Source organism: Homalodisca vitripennis, chromosome 3 (assembly GCF_021130785.1).
Source record: "Homalodisca vitripennis isolate AUS2020 chromosome 3, UT_GWSS_2.1, whole genome shotgun sequence".
In the NCBI taxonomy this organism is placed as follows: Eukaryota; Metazoa; Arthropoda; class Insecta; order Hemiptera; family Cicadellidae; genus Homalodisca; species Homalodisca vitripennis.
Window position 1 is genome coordinate 120,363,578 of NC_060209.1, and position 23,525 is coordinate 120,387,102.

Consider the following 23,525-nt stretch of genomic DNA (forward strand, 5'->3'; position numbering starts at 1 on the left):
TTTTTGAGACGATAAACACAAGGTCCCTCTCAGTTTCTTGTAGTTGTGGTCTCTGGTTGTAGTAAGCTGTCTACTATGATCATCCAATTAGGATTTTTTGTTGTAAAAAATATGTTTATAATAAAAAACTATCTTTTAATGTAGAATGCTTAATACATGTAGTAATAATCCATTTTTTTACTATACTGATAAACAACGTAACACATGTTTCACAATAAAATACGTAATTGAGAGTGATAATACTACAATAATTTATTAAAATAAAAAGTTTCAAAATTTATTTTTGCATAGACCAAATTTAAATAAAGCATTATTGTTTGTATTTTTGTTGGAAGCAATGTTGTTTGATAAGTTAATGACTGTTTGAATAAAACAATTTTTTTCGGCAAATACACGTTTTTTTAAATATTATCACCTTTTAGCTTGATACATTTAGTCCAGCGTTATTCTAACTATTTTATTCACTTCAAATAATAGGTTTTTTCAATGCTCTCAAAATAAGCGTTTGTTTCAGTAATGACTTCATTCGACCCAATATCTTACCGCTCTGCCATCTTTTTAAGTTTGGAAACAGGAAATAGTCGCAGGGGACTAGATCTGGAGAATAATCTGGAAGGAGTACTAGTTCGTAGCGAATTTATGGAGTGTTACCATCGTGACTAGACAAGTGTGCACACGTACATTGTCTTGATGGACCAGCACTTCACTAAATGGGGCCGTTTTTGCTTCAAATCAACGTCAAATTTGTCCAAGATCTCTGAATAATATTCGCTGGTGATAATTTTATCCTTCTTTAGGTAATCGATGTGAATGACAACCCGTGCAACCCAAAAAAAACTGTGGCTATGGTCTCGTGGGCCGATATACTCATCTTGGCTTTTGGTCCACGTTCACCACGAACATTCGAGGAACCCACTGTTTCGATTGTTCCTTTGTCCGTGGCGTGTTGTGATGGATCCATGTTTCGTCCACTGTTACAAAACGGCACCAAAACTCGTTTGTATTACAGCTGAACATCGCTAAAAACTTTTGAAGTGGTCACACGGTTGCGCTTATGGTCGAATGTGAGCAATCACGGCACCCATCTCGCAGAAGGATTTTTCATATCCAAATACTCGTGTAAAATGTGATGTACCCGTTCAGTTGAGATACCTGCTCACGCATTTTCATTCTCCGATCGTCCAACACCATTTCATGGATTTTATCGACGGTTTCCGGCGTGATCACTTCTTTTGGGCGACCTGAACGTTTGGCATCACTAGTGCTGGTACAACCACAACGAAACTCTGTAAACCACCATCGAAATTGAAGTCGCCGAGTCCATATAGTATTAATCAAGTCTTCCCTCAGTTTCGGTGATGGATGTTTTACAAATAAAGTAATGCTTAAATCAACACACAAAATTCACTTTTTCCACTTTCGTGAAAATTCACGAGTTTGTCTGCTTTCAACGGCTATTAAACACCAACTGACGACGCAACAAGCTCAAAATTAGAAAGTTGTCCACTGATACATTACACTTGACTGCAGCACTATTAAATTACTGCGCAGGAAATTAAAAAAGTCACTGACTTATCAAACTGAACTCATATCTTTAACAGGTTCAAAACCTACCATTCTATATTTTAAATACAATATTTTTCTCTGAGAGGCACTTTATTCTACCAAAGAGTATCTGATATTTCCTAGTGGTCCTCAAAAATATCACCTTTTGGATTTGCTCCTGTACATAACAATTGTTTAGCAATATTAAACCATAAAATATGTTATTATTTTATATGGATGAAAACATTTCTTGTTTCAGTTTGGTTTGCCAGTTATATATCTGATCTCTTCTTCTTATCTCTTTATATTGTCTTTATTATTATAATAAAATGCAGAACTTGCACATTGTGATCCTGTCACAGGCAGCTAATTCTAGTGACATGTATTTGAAAACTTGAGCCTTTTGTTGTAAATAACTATTTCTCAAATTGTTTTTCTAATATAAGATGAAAATATTTCCAGGCTACACGCTGGCAGACGCAGGCTTTGATGTGTGGCTGGGTAATGCTAGAGGTAACACTTACTCCAGGAGACATATCAAGTATGATCCTGATAAAGATGAAAACGAGTTTTGGGATTTCAGGTAACAAACAGATAAGATGAAATTAAAATTTAGAAAATGCCACTTTATAATTATAAGGCTTATGATTTGGTCTATAGAAATGTCCTTTCCAATAGGGTTTTAATTAAAACCATATATTTAATTACTCTTTTATATTATAAGTTGCGTTTTGTAGTAGTTTTCTTACTTATGGATTTTTCAGCTGGCATGAGATGGGCTATTATGACCTTCCCGCGTCCATTGATTATATACTAAATGTGACCGGCCACGAGAGACTGTTCTACATCGGTCACTCAATGGGCACCACCATGTACTTCGTGCTGGGGGCCACTAGACCGGAGTACATGCATAAGATACATGCCATGGTCGCCTTGGCTCCTGTGGCTTTTCCTTGGAACGTCCGCAGCTCCCTAGCCAACTACCTTAATAAACTGCATTTTATTTTAAATGTAAGTCCATAACTTGTATTAACAATGTATCATTTAAACAGGACACCCTAAAACGAGATAGATTGGAATAAAATTGTACATATTTGTTCATCCTTGTTATTCTTACAATACTACTCACAAGTTATTGTATATCATTCATACAGATCATCTAAAAACAACTTTCAATAACTACAAAAATACATGTAACCTGTCTGGTTTTTTTATAGGGAATGGCGAGTGTTTTTGGGATATCTGAGGTGTTCCGACACTCAGACAGCATGTTTTGGATAGACCGTAACATCTGTGCAAAGGAACAGTTCAAGTTTATTTGCAAGGAAACAATGAAAATTGCTGGATTTGGAGAAAAGGACCTCAATAGGGTAAATGCTTCAAGTTCAAACTTAAATTGTAGACATGCCCAACATTATAAATCACACTGTTGTGTTACTTTTTGATCATACCAAGTTTAAAATTTTTTTTAATGAACTGTAATATTATACTAGAGGTGGTCGATAAGTAAATCCTCCAACGTCCTAATACCTGTTAGATGTTCATAATTAAAATAAAACTTAAGTGCAAAATTAAGCTTAGAAAATATTAAATATTTCAGACATTTTCCAGTATAATTACCACTTACTTCTACACATTTATGCGAGTAATGTATCAGTTTCTGCATTCTGTTAAGGAAAAAGTCAGCATCTCTACCTTTGAGCCAGTGTAATACTGTGCAATTTAACTTTCTCATCAGGAACTCATTATAAGTAACTTTTTAGATACAGGAAGAGCCAGTAGTCACACAGTGCTAAATCTGGGCTGTAGGATGGTGGGGGATGGGCTCCATTCCCAATCGCTGAATCTTTCCCCACGTTTGTCGGCTGTATTACTGTGATGCTGTAAGAATTCAATGCGCTATAGTTGAATTCATCTAACCCTAGCTTTTAGCTTCCCAATATTTCACAGTTAGCATTAGAATTGATGGTTTGACCACTTTCATGCCATAATCACACCTTGTGAATGCCAAAAAAAGATCAACATAAGCTTTCCAAGGTTCACATTACTTTTGAACTTTTGTAGAGGGGGTGACCCCACATGTCTGTACTTCAACTGAAGTACTAAAATTGATTTTTTTCCTGTAAAACCTGTCAGTTGCCAATGAATACAATAAGTTGACAATCTTCTGACAAATAACTAAATTACTGCTCTTTGGTTAAACCACATTAGTAAACTTTTCTCACTCATATTGTACAAGAACATCAGACTAAAGTAATCAATCAAAATGTTACATGTCACATTTCTAATTGACCTATGTATCTTTCAAACGAATCTAAGTCTGGTAAGCTATTTTGATATTTTCAGAGTAATGACCTTGGAGGTATTACTTATCATCGGCCCCTCATTTAAAACTAATATAGTAATAAAAATGTGTTTCTAGACTTCGCTCCTGACTGTGCTTCAATACATGCCAGCTGGGACATCATACAAACAACTCAGGCACTTCAGACAGATTGCTGATAGAGGTAATAAAGCCACCTGTCCAGACACTTGGTGTCCTAATAATTCCGCCCCTGTATTAATCTTTTAACAATTGAACAAAACCAACATCAGTAAAACCCATGTTTGACCACTATGTCCAAAATAGTTATCGTTTGAATAAAAGTAAAATTCTAATTTTAACTCCACACAATGTTAGATTGAGTCATTAAAGACCTCTTTTCAATATTATTGTTCTTTGATTAACTTACTACTTTTTTAATGAGGTGTTATACTGTGGCATTACTTAAAAAATAATATTTTGGTTATATCTATAACCCTCATTTTTCGGTAGTGAACAAAATTTTAGTCTAAAAAAATGCTACTAACTTCCAATGGGTATTCCATTTAAAGTTCTTGAGTTACTCATTACCCTCTCATAAAAATTCATCAAAAACGTCCCTAGATGATGTTTTCAACTATGCTCACAGGAGATTGTTTCTCAGATATGTGTTATTACAGAGTTTTGGGGCAGTCTATGTGCAATCTCTTATTAACCTATTTATATAATCAAACATTATAGTAATACTTAATAGTATTTTTGCATCAGTACATAGTTGTTTCCAATTTATCCTAAAATCCAATTGTAATAATTGTGTATGTATATATGTATATATGTATATATATATATATATATATATATATATATATATATATATATATGAACAGAAAGTTTTTTTTATTTGTTGGTACCCTAATTGTTGTAACCTAATTACCTAAACACTAATAACTACTGCTTTGCATCTTATGATGGATTAGAATAGTAGTGGTTGCTGACTTGACACGTGCACAGATCATTATGTTTTTGTCTGGACTCTGCTATTAGCAAAGCCAATAATGTCCATTAACATTAAATTCACTATCATATTTTATTCCATTGACTTATTGGGTATATTTCAGGTTCGGGCTTCCAGAAATTTGACTACGGACTATGGGGAAACTTAAGGAAGTATTGTTCATTCTACCCTCCGACATATGACCTGAGCAGTGTGAAGTCTCCTATATACGTATACTATGGGATGAATGACTGGTTGTCAGTTCCAGAGGTAAATATAAACTTCTTAACCATCAATTCTGGTAAAAATAGTCATCAGCCATAACTCCTGACAAGGCTTTGACATGTCAGAGGTGTTAGGGTTCGGAAGTGGGTCTTCGATTAGTATGTCACTTAAGGTTCATTCTCACATTTTTACTTCTTTAACATGTTCATGACGATCACAATTTTATTGAGTTTTTAAATATGTTGTATGTATTTTGCGCTATATATGTAAAAAACCCATAAAAATGGATTTTTTGTACAAAGCATTAAAAACCATTCCAAAATGCTGTATGATACATTTGATAAGTCTATTGGAAATACGGCTGGGTTAAACTCATCAAACAGATCATATAAAGTGTGGGGCTCTAGAACACCACGCCGGACTCAGGTAATTAATGTCAAGGCATGGGTGTCTAGAGCCCCACACCAGCATGTATGTGTTACACACGTTTGAGTTATACATGTACTCTGTCTTCCTCATAATTGGAATGATTCAACAGTTCAGTACTAACTTTTAAATAGGAATTAAGAGCACTTTTTACTGGACATCACTAAGGACAATGTTTGGTATCATACTGAAGGTATAAAATATAATCAGTCATATATATAATCTACACTGTAAATATAAATTTATTCGTTAGAAAAATTATTATTTTGAGGTTTTTTATGTGTTTATGACTGTATTGTTAAAAAATTTCAGTAAATAATAAAGAAATATTGGTTTATTAATTAAATAATATAATACAATAGACTCTTGGATATTTCATAACTTGATCAATGCTAATTTCAGATTTTTCACCCAGGAAAGTAAATAATACATTTATTACAGCAACATTAGTTCTATTTAACTTTTGCTAACCGGTTCTTTACTACTTTGTGCAGGACTAGATCTTAATATGAATTAAACTGTTAAAAGCATAGAAGTGAATATATAAAATTATTATACATTCCTCAATCAAACAATATTAATTGGATCTCATTGACAGATATGGGTACTGATCATCGACAATTACACACTCATGATTGTATCAAATTATATTCAAGACTTTTTTTATATGCTGCAAAAGGCATGGCAACATACTGAACATTCACTCTCTTCCACAACTTAAGCAAAGATTAAAAAATCCAGTCTAGGAATTAGAGTTTATCCTATGAATTTACTTTTTTTGTTTGTAACTTAATTGTTTTATATTATCAAAGTTCAAGGACGTAGGCAGTGACAGGACCCCCAAATTTAAAGTTGTTCAATTATTTTTTTAGTAAACAATTATTATTATTTAAATAATTCAGTATTACAGACATGTACTGCTGAAAGATTGTTCTCAACAAAGAAATGGGTCGAGAACTTTTTAAGGAACAAAATGGGTCCTTACTCTCTGTCCACTACTGGAAAATATCAGATGTCTGGACCACTCCCAAAATTTTTTCCTGGCTACGTTCTTATTAGTACTAAGTCAGTTTAATGTACCTATGTAATAGGAGTGAAGATAAGGTTAATTTCACAATATAGTACTAAAATATATCAATAGGTATGTTTGTGACAATAATTAAAGACAGTGCAGTTTGTATATTCTATATCACTATGTGGTGAAGTGAATACTTAATATATAACTGAGGCAAATTTTAGCCTATACTACTAATAGATTCTATATTTAACTGAAAAATTATCTTAAAGAATAATGTTAAACTTCAAAAGCCTTTACGCTTACTTATTTTCGGCCATGGAATGTCTCATTTTAAAGATATGATTGATAAGCTTACCAACACCTTTATTTTTTTGTATAGTGTATCATTTTAAATATATATAATAAGTTCAAAATTTGAGATTTTTCCTGAATAACTAATAAAAATAACTAAAACGTATTTGAATACATACTAAAATCTTTAAAACGAGATAGGCTATATCAAATAGTTATATGAAAATAACTAATGCCATAAAAGTGTTTGAAGTTTATCATTTATGATTTTGTCTTAACAACCAGAAAAACTAAGTGTTTTAATGCGTACTAATATATTTCAAATGAGATATCTCAAATAAATATATAATGAAAAATGTGAGTTTAAAGACTTAAGTAGAATACCTAGTAGCACTTCTCTAACATTGCCCATGTTTGCTGCAGGATGTTTATCATGCTGTGGAAAAATTGCCCAATGTCCAAAAAGTAACACCAGTACCTGATGATCAGTTCAACCACTTGGACTTCATGTGGTCTGTGGATGCCAGAACACTTCTCTACAATGATATTATCTCAACACTTCACAACTTGACTACTCACTGACTGCAGTTTTATTACTTTTAATTGTGGTATTAGTTATTAATGTATATGTAGGAGTGTTTTGGTTATTGATGTCTACTTAACAAACCACTCTATAAAGTGAAAAACAACCATTCCTTTAAGTTATCACACCTGTATATTTAAATGTATTAAGTTTCAGATAGTATTAAATGTTACATGTAATGATAACAAACACAAGCACATACATAAAGTAGTATATGATTCAAATTCTTTATTGAGTCATGTGCTTCATCTACTGTACTGACATGTCTAAAATATCACTTGTCAGGGAGGTTTTGAGTGATTATCATAAGGTGGCCCAATCAATATTGGATTTGGAAAATATTTTTTATGTTAAATCTAGTCTTTTAAGATATTCTCCCTATATAAAGAAAAAGTAGAAATCGTTTAATCACTTCACATGAGATAACAAAGTACGGTTGAGAATTTTGTAGTTTAATTGAAATAAAAAGAGTTACAGAAAGTACATGAGTTATAACTACAGAGACTGACATGCTTTTTTTTATTTATGGCTTAATTTTTAAAATGAAATGTAATTTTATTCCCTATTCAGGCAAGTTATCTTAAAGAGCTATAAATTTACCATAAGAACTATTCCAACCCCAAAACCTTAATTCAACATTAACATGACCAAATTAGCGAGAATAACAAAAGATACTCATTTAACTAAAGTAGTGAAGAACATGGCCAAGCAATTCCATAACAATGCATGCAATATACAAAAATATTACAATGAAAAGATAACTAAATTCCAGAAATATAATAAAATACAACTTGGAAGGTAATAAAATGAGGAGGTGGTTAAAGAAACAACTGATTTGAACAACCTATTACTATATTACAATGATAAATTACATTCAAACCGTAACAAAACGTCTAAATTATTACACAGGTATTTTGTTAGTACAGTGGATATATTTAGAACAAAACAAATCTTTTTATGGTGATAATATGACAAATATATCAAAAATTTTGATTTACTTTAAACTACTTCAGCTGATGTTAGTAACATAGTTGATTTAAAACCAAGTCTTCCTCTGGGTACGATGATGTTCCTTTAACCAACATGTAAAGGGTTTATAAGACACAACATTTTGAGCCACTTAATAAATTCCCACTATATTTCTGAAATCTTTCCTGACAAATTTCAAAAGTAATCTTTATTCATAAAAAAGAAAACAATATCAAATTTCAGACTTGTGTCACTGTTACCAATCATTTCAAAGATTTATAAGTAGGTAATGCATAATAGATAAGATTCCATAGATAAGAACGATTTATTTGATGATGTACAGCGTGGTTTTCATAACATCAGGTCCACAGTAACTGGTGCCATTAAATTTATTGAATCTATATGATTCAGAAAACAGGCACGAAAAAGTAATTGGTATGGTAAGTATGGACCTATAAAATAAATTTGATAGTGTGTCACATGATATTCTGTTATGTTATGGGGATTAACATTAAAATGGTTTACATCATACCTGTGTAAATAAATTACAGTTTGTGGAACTAATTCATATTCCGGAAAGTTGGATGACTTTTGTAAGGTTACCAGTACAGCACTGTGCCATAGAAGATTCACAAGGATCAATACTTGGCCCTCTTCTTTTCCTATGTTACATTAAAGGATTCCCACACTGTTTGTTTGTCATTGCTCAAAATATCCTAAGTTTATATGCACATGATGCAAATATAAAAATATTAGGTTGGAAATTGGAAGAAATTTAATTATGGCAATTATAAAGATCAAGTTATTCAACACGCAACAATTTTTAAATTCTTATAACCTTAAATGGTTCAAAAACAATATTTATATAGGCCTAATTTTCAACTAGGCATTCAAATATATATTGCATAGCATCTCTTTATAAGGAGGTATATCTAATTTGAATCTAAATAAAATTTAATTACTTAAAAAAATTAGAATAATTCTTGAATTGGGTTAAAGAGATTCTGTAAAGAATAAATACAAAGACTCAAGATAATGACAGTACATGATCTTTATATAGTTCAAACTTTAATATATGCTAAAGAACATCAGCCTGTTATCTCAGTGAAAAGGAGATTGTTACAAAACAAGAGACTGAACAGAGGTACAAAGTGTGTGTAATACATGTGATAACTTACGTTTTTGACAAGGCGAATTACATCGGCCTAAAGTTGTATAGAATGCTACCAATCTCAATGAAATTCTTAGGGTCAACTAAACATTTAAAAAGCTATCTAAAAACCTATTTATTAGCTTAGCACCTTACTGAATAATAGAATTTGAAGAATTGTCTACTAGGTAATATGTTAACAGTAGTTATGTGTTTTTGTGATTTATTTATTATATTATAATTGTTATTTATTTGACGTTACTTGTATGTGTTACATTGTTTTTGTTTCAGTTGCATTGTATAATATAGTTATAGTTTCTATTCATGACAATATTCATTGTACATTGTAAAAACTGATAAATAAAGAGATTCTGATTCTGTAGGTTTAGTAAAGCCTCAATACTCAATATCTTAGCTACTTTAGATCAGATCTTCATGAATGTTCACTATAATACTCATAATGAAATTCTCAATAAACATTATATAATTAATTAATTAAGACGTTGCTATTTAATTATTTTTGTATAGTTAACTGTCAGAAACAATGAAACATTGTCTATCCGATGGTTGATTTTGGTATCCTGAGCTGTCAGTGTGTCAATTTATAAATGTTAGATACAATATCAAACACTTTTGAAAAGAAAAACTATTTTACTAATGTAAATAATCTACAATCACTGGTAGGACAATGTCACGGATTAGTTTACCCACACCACTGTAACTGCAAATTTGGATCATCCCATATGGTAAATTGTGTAAGATTTTTTAACAAGCTTCCAGAAATTGCTCATGTTACTCCCATAACTAATTTAAAAAGAAAATTTTATTTGTGGCTTTTAAATAATCCATTTTATTCTATTGACGAGTTTTTAAATATGGATGTCAATATTCAGTTTTAAATCATTGGGTTTTAATTTTAAAATATATGTTTATTTTACAACTGTAAAGTAAATGTTTTTGAGTCTCTTAAATCTGTTTTGTGGTTTTCAATGATGGTTTGTTTCTATATTAGTATGTTTTATACTAAAAGTGTATTGACAATGCCTTTTTCATTGTATATATGATCAACGGCAATAAATATATTATGTCTTAATCAGCTGACAGTGAGCATGTTGAATATTGATTACATTCAGCTCAAGTAAAAAAACTACAATGAAAAACAATATGAACATGTTCCTCATTTTGCCTACAATGTTCTCTTATAGATATTTATTCAGAATAGTTTAAGAATTGGCCACAAGGTAAAGTCTCATATCACGCTATGACTAAACATATGGAGTCAAACCCCATAATGAAGTCATGAGTTGACAGGTCCATATACAGTAATACTACACCCCTTTCAAAGGCCTAAACATGGGAGTTGCAAAAGGAAGTTACAATTTGAAATTTGAGAGTTGGAGGGTGCCTCTCAGGGAGAAAAGCACAGGCAATTTTAATATATAAAAAAGAAGGTACTATTGGCCTAGAAACATCCCCCAAAGTTTCATTTCTTTATCTGCAACTTTTCAAGTGCAGAATCAGTAAGGGGAAGGAAACTTTATCATCACTTTACATACAAAATAAGAAAAAAACACTATGTGTTAAATTTTGATTTCTGTTTGTTCATATAGATCCGTAGTATTGTTTGAAGTTTATAGCTTGTTCTGTCAGTTACTGATATATACAGGGTGTCCAAAAAGTCCCGGGTCGGTTAAATATTTTTCAAAATATTTAAAATAGAGCTACAAAACCTTACACAAAGTTACTGGACATAAAAATTTATTTTATCACATATTCAGTGATCCGCTACTTCCTCAGCGGGGCGGCCCGCTAGGAGTCAGAAGAAAATCTTAAATGTAAGCATAGGTTGATATGCATATCAAATAAAAGGTCTTTATTAGTAGAGAACAGAGCCGCAAACCCGACCTCAAATGGATAACCAAGTCAAAAATGACAGCCGTTCAAAGATGGCTTGAGTTTGCAACTTAGGTTAATGTAAAAAATAAACTGATGAGCTTTTTGATTTTGACTTAACTAACCCAAAACTGTTTACAATTAATTGTTGTTGTAGAATAATAAGTTTCGTTATTTCTGAGAGGGATCGGAGTTTAGTTCAGAATATCGACTGAAACTATTTTAAAATTAATTGAATCAATCTTTACACAAATTACCTATTACTTCCATCAGATGAATCATGAGACAGGATATATTTACTTTGTTGTTATTAATAACTCCTATATCATATTGATCTCTTGATAAAATAATTATTAATTACAAATGAAATTACAAATTAAGATTTGCCAACTCATTTACGGTAATAGTTACAAAAAAGTTAGATATACAATATATGATGTGTTAACTTATTTCCCCATGTGAGAAGACCACTCAAATATATTCAGGTTGATCAAAAATCACATATTTATTACTACAGTTCTGTAAGATCATACATCTTATCATTTATTTCTGTAAGCAAACCATGCATCTTAACTTCAAAAATCATTATGATGTGTTGAGGAAGACGGAGCCATTAATACAACAAGCCCAAAATAATAACAGATATTATTTTTAAATATATGCCGAAAAATGAATATTAATATTCTAACACACGTATAAATCTACAAATTTTTAAGTCTACAGAAGTTGAGGTGGTATAAACAGCAGAAGTGTTTGATATAATATATTTATTGAATGTGATTTACCAATACATTCTACCATTCTAAAATATACTATTACTACTACAGTATTAATTACAAACACCCAAACATTCATACTAACTTAAACAAAACAAAAACACGTGATTTTTAATTTAATCTAAAACTACTGTCTACCTACTACACACGGGTGTTTCCCTGACTAAAAATGTCCAAGTACTAAAATGTGCATGGTTCAAATACAAAACATAACCGTTGTCACGTATTTGTAATTGTTCAATCAGTGTAATTGTTGTATAAACTTAAAGGATGGAACTTAATTTTAAATTCAAAATTAAATTGAATTATAATTTAAATCTATTATAGTGTAATAATGAAAACAATTTTACTAAAAAACTAAAAGCTTTCATGCAACCAACATTTAACAATAACAATAAATGATTTCCTGGAAATATTGTCACACTGATTCCTCTCCATATTATATACTTGTCCACCAAGAAAAAGCTCAAAATGTAAAACAAACCAAACTCGTGGATTCTTGTCACCATTCATACACTACAACATGAGTGTATATTGCTGTTCTGGACAAATGAGGACATAAGCGTGTGTTTACACATTTACTACTACACCTTACAGTAGTTGTCTCATGCTTCTACACTGCTCGGTAACTGAAGTATTAGTATTGTATACTATAGCTCCATAACATGGCTATAGTTGTGCTGTTGTACTCTCCTAAGTGTTGACATTGTTTAACATGTACACAGCTACAGTATACATGTCATTTGATGTTATGTATCTAATACTATGTAATATATTCCACTGCTTATAAGCAAAATGATATTATTTTTTCACCAATTATAGTTTTTATATAGCTTTCAATGACTACATGCACGTGTAAATGATTTTACAGAATCAAATTGTACAAACAAATAATTTTCAATAATTTTACTAATTTTCAAACATGGTATTTGTTCGTACTAAACTAGTGTTTTAAGATATTTAAATATTTAGTTTCTGTACAATCATCATAAAACTTTTCTTTCAACTAAACACCACATTAAATCACAATTTACTTAGAAAAATTGACTTATTCGTCCACTACAGTACAAACTAAGGTACCAGTACAGTTACCAAGTCAATATCTTGAACATAAGTAATAATTATTTTAACAGTAGTGTGATTTTAAAATTAACTTATATTTAACATTAAAAGTTTGAAAATTGATTTTTAAAACAAATGGAACAACCATTATTAATTGGCCATAGATATTAACTTCATATTAATTACTTGTCAATACTTGGTCAATAGTTCAAATACATATTAGAAAATTATTATTCTTTTTGTCAGGTAGGGAAAATAAATGTATTTAAGCCCTCAGAGCAGTAGATATACATTTCTTTACTTCTCCCTAGCATGCAATTAGCTTTAAAAAAAGTAATGTTAATTTCCTTCAAGTTTAATTTGAACAAAGTTATTATAGGAAGTAAAATTATGACAGATGTTTTGTTAAAAGAATTTGTCAATTCACTGAAAACAGAAAAAACAATAATAATTTAAACAAGCAGAGTTGAAATCCCAATTAAAGTAGCTGTCAACAATTCAGATTTAACATGTAATTCAACAGTAGAACACAGCTTACAAGCAGTTCTCAAGAATCCTCCCCACAGAGAAAAAGCCGTGAAAAGCTCCAGCTTACATCTCAAAATGGCGTTCAGGAACAACAAATTTGATAGATCGTTAACATGCAGCTGAGAACAAAGAATTGAGTGCAACTATTGTCTGATGTTCAGTTAACATTTTTACGCATTTAATTTGTAAATTTTAAGAACTACAGTTCACGATAGAGGACAAAAACTTTGATTGCGAAATGTCGCATCAATATGCATGTGGAGTTATTCTTACTGCACAGGATTTCCTCCTGTAATACGCAAATAGGGAAGGCTGTAATTCCTACGGGAAGGCTTACAAACTTCACTGTAGTTTTAAACTGAGTGATCTTAAGTAGACTAACAACACAGCACGCACATTATGGCGTCTAGTCACAGTCAACATTTTAAACTACTGTACAACTGTCTAGCTGTAATATACATGTAGTTAACATGTACAATGTGGCTCTATATCGAATGATCTTAAATAGTCTTATTACCACAGCATGAACATTAAGTTAATGCCACAATCAATGTGTTAACAATTAAGATTTGTGTGCAATTAAATTACTTTAACTGCCATTTTATTTAAACATTAACAATCTAAAAGGAAATTATTAGAAAATGTTATTACTTTTGATCACAACTATTTAATAAATATTTAGTTTTTTATTACTACTTATTTGGCAAACATTAAATAAGAAGAAAGAAGGGCAAAATATGGTAGAGAGGAATTTGTGCCAAGCAAAATTGGTGGAATGTTGTAATTTGCTTTACACAACAGAACCAAAATGACATCCTATATGTATTGTCTTAAGTTAAATTTACAAAGAACCCTGAGGTGTCTGAAGGATCCTTAGCTTCAGGAAACTGAACCTTAGTTTTTAGAAGCCCAAGAACTAAGTAAACAGTAAAGATCCAGGCTAAGGAACCCGAGAGAGCAGAAGAGATCCTAAAATTCTTGAGGAACCACAGGCCTTACAGAGACCTACAATTTGTATTTCAATACAAAATAATGTTTAAAACTAGTTTTCAAATTAATATGACATTTTTTACCAACATATATTATGTTTCGGCCAAGATACCAATCAACTTCTTGGTCATATAGAATTATTTTATCTCAATTATCAGAAAACTTTTACTTTTCATTAGAATTCATTACAATTTAAAATAGTTTTAATATCTCCAAGATCAAAATTGCTTGATAGGGCCATTTATGTACTTGTTTTGGTCTATTTTATGAATAAAAAGCAAATCTGAGTGGGTTCTTGCATGTATTATGGGTTCTAATATGAGTATTGTTTTAGTAACCTAACAGGACATCTAAACACTCACTATAACTCATAAGTAAACAAAAACGTAGAAAATAACAATAGCTGATTAGCAGAATAACAACAGAATGAACATGACACAGAGCATTACAGCTGGTGCAGTAGGCACAAGAATATAGAAAAAGTTATATAAAATGAAAATTTAAAAAAAGTTAACTTTCATGGAGTCAATTGTTTTTGTATTTATCACTCCTTCAATTGGTATCAAATCTTACATATTTTATAACAAACTTTAAGATATGTTTTAAAAACCTTACACCACGTGCTGCCATCTAACATGAGAGATAAATACCCAATATTAATATACCCCATTTACCTGTTCCAGGATTAATATAGAAAATATAAAACCCCTATATAACATATTATTTGTTTGTTAGGTACAAACCAAAGATCTTGTATAAACAAATGTAATAAATAGTGCATCACAGTGTATTCAGCAGAGCTATGCCACAGGGAGTGTGGTATCGTGTCATATGGTCCTTGGTGTATGTACATGTGTTTCAATTGGCCATGATAAGCTCACCTGATAAGCAAAGAGCTTTATTTGTGTTTATCGGCATAGCTACGCTGTACAAACTACTCTTACCTTAAATAACACAGATTTTTTACATAATAAGTAGGCAGATAATTCAAATAAATAATGAAACTTTTGAATGAATCCATGTAATAGTGGAATTAAAAAATATTATTTAAATTAATATTAAAAATCTTGCAGGAATGTTAACCTGATACAGAATCCGAGGTTTCCTTACACAACTTCAACCCACACTACTTCTCACAGACAATCAACAATACAGTACTTACTAGACTAAAACTATATGTATATTTCTACAAAGTGACTCTGACTACATCAACTCCTTTGAGTTATTTTTCATTTTAACAGTTCTCATTTTTATAACATACTATAACTATGTGCCGTACTAGTCTACGAGTCTAATAACAATTTTGAATACAGCCTACGAACTATATTATATCAAATAGTGCTGGGTGACAACTTTTATTGTACACACAGGGTCTCAGTTCTTCTCCACTACGATCCCGGGACTGAATCTAGATTTTGTCCGACTCAGTTTCCTCATGAGTAAAAATTAAGTAAATTGATGTAAAACATGTATTTGATTAAAAACTGAAATATCTCAAATGATTGGCTATTACTAATTTTAAAATGTCTTCAGTATTAATGCAGTGTTCTTTAAGTTTGTAACAAATTATCTAAAATATTTTTTTAAGGATTACCTCTCCTCAAACTCCATTTTTTTATTGCCTGACCTGTTTTTGGCTAAAATTTTAATTAAAAAATAATTTTTTGTAATGCATACATCTATTGAAACATTAAATGCGATATGATATTGTTAGTCCACAATTTAGGGTTATCATAATGGCTTGTAACCAAATTAGCTATAATCCTTGGCTTTAAGTCCTTTATTAAACTTTACATTACATGTGTTTTGGAATTATACCATCTCCCCAGTGTGCATAATAACCTCTTAGAAAAATAAATAAAAATTAACACATTGAAAACATTGTGTTTAAATAAAGTATATAAAACCAAGAGTTATAGTTTAATTACTATTTATTAAATGCGATATTTATGATTTCTGAATGTATATATTGCAGTATCATTTAACATGAAAACAGAATATTTAGAATTAAGCTGCCTATTTTGGTACATGGTTGTCATATCAGGCTGTAACTCATGGGTCCCCTCCATTGTGACCTTTTAGTATTCCGTTGCTTGAATCCTTTCCACTAAAAGACCCTCCCACATAATACACCAATAAAAAGCTGGAAACTGTCAAAACAAAAAACTGAGGCAAGTGCAATTACAATAGGCAAGTGTTATATTACACTAATACAAATAAAAATTATTTGCTGTGAGTACAAAGTACACAAGTATTTAAGAAGCTTACTTTCAGAAAATCAATCTTCTAGTCATAAATTGTTAGTTAAACCTTCTTAGTCTAATTATCTAAAAAGTGTAGGAAACAAAAACATTGTATAAATAAAAATGTATAGGTTACTTCAAGAAAGCAAATATAATGTTATATATTAAATAAAAGCAAATTTTCAAAATGTATTGTTCCTATACATCATTTTAGTTTTAATAAGTATTGTTTACATACATAGGTGATTAATTATTTTTCACTATTTAAAAAATGTTAAAATACAAAAAATTAAGGTAAAATAACTCTTAAACGACAATAAATATAAACACAGAGTATTACATTTATTCATAAAATGTAATTAATTGATTTCCAAATGACTAGATTGAGTGGACTAATTTGTCTTGCAAACAATGTTATTTAAAAAAATATCAATGTTTCAATCAAATAAAAGCTGTATAAACATTTGAATAAAAAAATATATTTTATTACATTGTTTTACGTATACATTTACTAAATGTTGTACCAAATCAAATTTACTATTCACAGCACTGTCCACAAAGTTAATAATGACGTGTTTCAAGCAAATTATTATTATTATTTTTTTAATGCTTTGTATTTAAGGTATTTATTTTTAACTCATTCCATCAACAAATTTAAATGTATTTTAGAATGTGCCCCTAATACTATTTTATTGTTTTCATTCTGATAATTAAAAAAAAAACATTAAAAAAGAAGTACAATAATAACAATTAATTGGTTAATCAAGCCTTTGACTTTCCAAAGAATAGACCTTGCATCCATATGAGGATTGTGTGTCAGAACTTTTGCTCAGTAATTCTATATATGTTCTTTAAGCATACATACTGCTACTATACTAAATGTTTTGGTGAGAGTTTCAATCCATTGTAGTAATCTTATAGTAATTACCTTATTTTTATAAATTAAATTTAAAATGTTGAGTGATATAGTTATTGCCAAACTTTACACAATATAACATGTGTTTAATAGTATATAATATGTATAGATGTAATATATTTAAATCATTGTTTCCTTCGTCTGTCGCTAGATATGAAAGTAACTGAACCTACAGTTAAAAATTCAAAAGTGCACACAAAATCTAGGTTATCCATGTTCATCCACTATACCTACCAACCACGAGGCCTACCAATAGAGTCAAGTCTAGTTACTTAGTGTTTAATAAAGATATTACTTATATTATTACTTTTATTTATAAATAATAATTTGTTTACAGTAATATAATAGCATAAAACAAACCAATGATTTTCACAAATATTTTATAGCCAATGACAATAATATAATTTGTATTGGCTACAAATATATGCCACACACCCAACAAAAGACACTATATTTTATATCACTAAATAAAATACTTACATATTAATTATTATATGAAAACGTCTGATTGAGTGAGTACATTCTTACATTTTGTCTATAGAAAACAATTATGTCAGTTGACAGCTAAGAATCTGATGCTTCCAGTGGGGCCTGAATCACAACAATATATTTTTCTTTTTACTACAACAAATTAAATAGTGGTGGCATGCCCAGAAATTGCTCATCAAAATTGGCTGTTCGAGTTAGGTATGCGACGTCTGTCACTACTACTAGAGTTAACAATACGTTATCTCCATCCGAATGCCACTTCATTTTAAATGTTATAAAACTATATATATAATTTCCACCCCTCCCTCCCTAAAATTTTAAAAGGCAAACATTACAGTTCCATTGAGTAGTTTGTTTTAAGCTAGAACACATCTATGAGACCATATCAGAGAACGTATCAACGAGTGTCCAGGGAACGATTCCCGAGCACTTATTTTTGGGAGGATATGTTATAGTTCTTAAACCAACCAGTATGTCAGCCCCCAAAATAATGTTCTATATACGACACTGATGCAATGTGCTCCTATATAATTCTTGGAATTACTAATTAAAAATTGTTAAAAAGAGATAATCATGGTACTGTTTTCATATTTTCTAATGTATATTGCATTGAATCAAAACTCTTAATTTTTTTGAGAGTCAAATAAGTGACCAAACTTACACATTTTATGTGATGCACAATTAAATAAGAAATATGATTGTTTGATTTTAATTAATGAATACTGAATTGATTTTATTTAATGAATAGTGAATAACATTTAGGGTTTAAAAATCATTAATTCATTGATTCATTTTTTTACAATGAAGCAATGAGAAACAAAACTGTATCATATAACAGTATCATAAAGGACTTAAATGTTCTGAATCATAGATCTCTAAGTGAAATCTTAATTCAGATGTTCAGTAACCACTGCTAAATAATCCCTCATGCTAACCAGATTAATCAAAACACACTTTGCTAGAAAAGCATGACCAACCCAAGTCTACTGTACATTTTATTTTAATTCAAATAGGGACATATTTTGTAATGTAAATAAATCTACTATTTCTCCAATTACGACTAAATTCCTAATCCTATGATGAAAAAACTGGAATAGACTGAATAGTTTGGAAAGCTACAAAATAGCAAAACGTAATTTGTATATCTTGGAAGAATTAACAGCTAAAATTGGAGGAAACAACACTTGACCAAAGCTATATTGTCATTCACTTCAACAAACATTCTAACAAACATCACAGGAATAACAGTAAAGTAAATTCAAACAATTATATTGCAGCACCTATACTATCACAGGCTTTTACACAAAATTAATTCTGTTTCTTACAAATAATACAACTAATAATCTTTCCAGTAGGCCTATTATTATTTGAAGAGGTCATCCAGTTCAAAAATTTATTTTCTTTTATTACATATTTATTTATAATACAAGTTTATTTCACTTTCTATCAGAACAGGTTGCAACTATAAAAAATAATTTAGGCAAAAATATTTATAATACTATAGCTATATACTAAATGAACAAATAAACATACTTATTTGGAAAAACAATCCTTCAACAGTTTAATCAACAATAAATTAAAAACAAATTAACTAAACATAATAAAAAGCTTCAAATGATTTAAAATCATTAAATAAACAACTTAAGAAACACAACATCTTGTCTGTGGGCCCACAATTTTAAATGCAATACAATGAGTGTACCAGTTTAATAAGCAAAGCGTAGATTAGCGTCATAACCCAGTTTGTCCAGATTAGGAATACAAGCAAAGTTGACCATAGGGGGAGGGCCACACATGAGTACCAGAGTGTCCGAGCTTGGGGGGAACAGATGGTTCTGGATCATATCAGCATTGATGAACCCGGTGCTGTACTTCCATCCTAGACAAGAAACAAAGGTTGATCAGTCAACGGCAATATAGTTTTTGTAATGTTTCTAACGGAATACTATTCAGAATTAATCAAAATCACCTGAATATTACTACATGATTAAGTGACCCTATGGAATAGAATCACTGGCTTCAGTATATGTCAATAACATCTTTTTGTCACAACTTTTAAATTCTAGTGATTCAACATATTTTCACATCACCATATGTCAATTTGACCCACTCATAGTAGATTAGGATCTCAAACTTTATAAGTTTTGACTTTTAAGTCAAACAATAGGTAATTTGTAACGTAAAATATTTGAATGTTGAGCATGTAATTTGAGCATTGTGTCACCACAATAGAATGTGTTATAGGTGATGGAAAGCATCCCTGATTAAATCCCTCCATTACCCCACTGTGTGCTATCCTGTCGTACTGGTGTGGTAATAATAATAGACTGGGTTTAAGACCAATCCAAGACAGTCCCGGGACCAAACCTGTGCTGTGCTGTGCCGTGTGAAGGTGAAGACGGCATCACCATAAGTCACACAGTAATCATTCAATTCTAATTTTCAAACGCTATTTTACCCCTTTGTAATCCTCCTCAATCCAGCTCTCTGTTTCATATTTTCAGGTGTTAATTACTGTATATTCACTCCACACGAGCTTCTTTACTATCTCATATTTCGAGTCTGTTGTTTGTATAAATAATCTCCCTCCGTGCTTGATTCAAATCTCTACTTTTATTAATTTGCCTCTATAACAACTGGTGGAACAGGTTTGGTAGAGAGGAGGACAATTATTATCAGTCACAATAATTATTGGAATGTGCAACACATCTTTGCAGTTATGTTATTTTTATTAACTTGACTACACATCTTTACTTATTTTTAAAGCAATTTTGTTTACTATTTCATCATGTTATGTGAATCATAATGTTCCATAAGCGTGGAAGGAGTAATCAGTAAAATTGGTGTGAGACAATTAGATCTACATTGAGGTTAAGGGTGAGCTTAGAAGAAATTATGGAACTATACATAGATACTTTTTGTATGAGATTACAAGTTTTCATCAATTAAAAAAATTAATTAATATAATTAATTACTTGGCACTATTTCTCCTTAGTGAAATGTTCATAACTGTATTTAATGATTTATTTTATAATAAGAGATAAATTTTACTAGCAGTGTATATATTCAATAAGAGTTTTAAGGAATTTATTTTGTAATTTAACAATGTGCTAAGTTTTGCTTGTATCAAAGATCACCACAGGATTGATGCAGCCTACACTAGGTTAAAGTTTTAGCAACAAATCATGTGTCATAGACATTCATGTGTGTAGGTAATTGGAGATTGATGTTTAGGGATTCAGTATCTCACAGAGTTCAGTTGTTTCAGACCATTTCTTAAATTATATGCTTTAGATTTATATGTCTTTGTGTAACTTATGTTCAGTTCTGCAGCTGTACATAAATTATTTTAAACTACCACAGCTGCTTAGTTATGTGACATAATGTGTTTATAAATCAAAGGCCACTAGTCATAAATAAAGTGATGTAGTAAAATTTTTCTTTATTGATTGATTAATTTATTTGTGTTTCATTCATTAACCCATTGCAGATCGTATTTTTTTGGTGCGCGGGCACCAGCGGACACAAATTAATTTACGGTCAGCGGCCGCACGAACAGCAATGGTGCGCCACAGTATCGCTCGCTAACGTATACTAGTAAATTCAGCTGTGAAGGTATTCGTTCAGATGGAACATGGGCCTGCTGGGGTATCCGTGATGTAGGAACGATAACACGCGAGCAAGGTTATCATAGTCTAAATAAAGCGGCTCAGGCGAAGCGATTACAACATCCGGGCCATTGTCTACACTAAACCCGCCAACATGTGCGTCTGCGTCTTTTCATTGTGTCACTAAACTCAAAAGTATTATAATAACAACTGAGGAAAACACCCAATCAGAAGCACTAAAAAGCAGAGAGTAAACTCATATGAATGATTTTTCAACTTCGACATACAACTGCGATCTGTAGGATATTTATAAAACTTTTGAAAACTCTAAACGTAGACCGTTGTTAAATACTCTTAGTTGAAAAGTGAAGACGATCGCCCTATCCATCAGACATTAAGAGAACTATTTGGAGGGAAATTGAAAAGCAGACCCGGCCGCTGTGTGACGAGCCAAGCTCGTCAGTGATCCGCAATGGATTAATGATAAGATTTTTATCCCTCCCAGCATTGCTAGTGCTTTCAATCAAGGAACTGATGAAGCTTTAAACGTGCATAGCGTCTATAAACGCAAAAACCTTTACTTTTGAAACAGCGAAGAATTAGTTCTCAAAACATCCTTAAGAGAGCAGGTCCATGTTCCTTTTGACTGTTGGGACTAGACAAAGCACTTTGTCATTATTGTTGATAAGTGTAACAATCGACAGTTAGCTAGGAAGCATTTCGCGTATGACCTGTGACATCACAATATACGCCTATATACATGTTCGTTTTAATCAGCTGCTAAATCGTGTGTATGTTGGTAAACAAAGTTTTTTTCGAGTTTGAAGCAAACTGTTGTTATTCTAATGGTGTTTTAATTTGTTTTTACTGAGTTGTGGTATAGTTGTTTGTTATAAGGGCTAATCCAGACAATCTACATTTTGATGGATTTGTTAATAATAATATGAATACTTCATTTTCAAGTGCAATCGATTTTGATACTGTGGACAGTAACCCTTTGGATGCCAGCCCATTTTCCAAAAGTACTACCCAGAAACGCCAAGGGCATTTACAGCAGTTTTGTAAGCTTTCACTAAATGTATCATAACTTTCTTTCTTATTTTTTAACAGATATTGATGATTTTTTTACCATTATTTTGCTTATGAAATGCCCTTGTTCTGTTGGTAAATTTTAGTTGCATAAATGTAATTTAAACTTTTAAAAAAAGTTAAAAATTAAGAAAAAAAAATTAAAATTTCCAAAAAACATTTTTTTTTAGCACAAATAAGTGGTTTAAAAGAAAATGTATGCTGATTTTCCTGTTATATCCTAGTAAACGATATCTAACCCCTTAACCTAATTACAAAATTTCAAAAGCCTACCTTATATAGAAGTCCAGTTATGATTTTTTTCACTAAATGTGACACGGGCACAGTTTTTGTAATTTGCATGGACGTTGTATGTAATGTTACACTATATTCACAAATCAATATTTGACACTATACAAATCGTACTTTGGGATTATACCAACCACACC

At 31.0% G+C, this 23,525-nt stretch overlaps 2 protein-coding genes across 4 annotated transcripts in view; one reads left to right on the forward strand and one right to left on the reverse strand.

The window, feature by feature from the left end:
* The window catches only part of LOC124358331, a 32,558-nt gene extending 22,673 nt beyond the window's left edge, over positions 1 to 9,885 (forward strand). Inside the window, exons 11-16 of the mRNA XM_046810632.1 lie at positions 2,008 to 2,128; positions 2,310 to 2,556; positions 2,763 to 2,915; positions 3,968 to 4,052; positions 4,966 to 5,111; positions 7,225 to 9,885. Of these exons, the coding sequence (XP_046666588.1) occupies positions 2,008 to 2,128; positions 2,310 to 2,556; positions 2,763 to 2,915; positions 3,968 to 4,052; positions 4,966 to 5,111; positions 7,225 to 7,383 (911 nt within the window). The 3' untranslated portion in view covers positions 7,384 to 9,885. The remainder of the gene's footprint in view (positions 1 to 2,007; positions 2,129 to 2,309; positions 2,557 to 2,762; positions 2,916 to 3,967; positions 4,053 to 4,965; positions 5,112 to 7,224) is intronic.
* Positions 9,886 to 12,146: 2,261 nt separating this feature from the next.
* LOC124357437 (NADH-cytochrome b5 reductase 3) overlaps positions 12,147 to 23,525 on the reverse strand; it is a 43,520-nt gene continuing 32,141 nt past the window's right edge. For all 3 annotated transcript variants that reach the window (XM_046809246.1, XM_046809247.1, XM_046809245.1), the window contains exon 7: positions 12,147 to 20,279. In XM_046809246.1, coding sequence (XP_046665202.1) covers positions 20,107 to 20,279 — 173 coding nt within the window. In that variant the 3' untranslated portion in view covers positions 12,147 to 20,106. The remainder of the gene's footprint in view (positions 20,280 to 23,525) is intronic.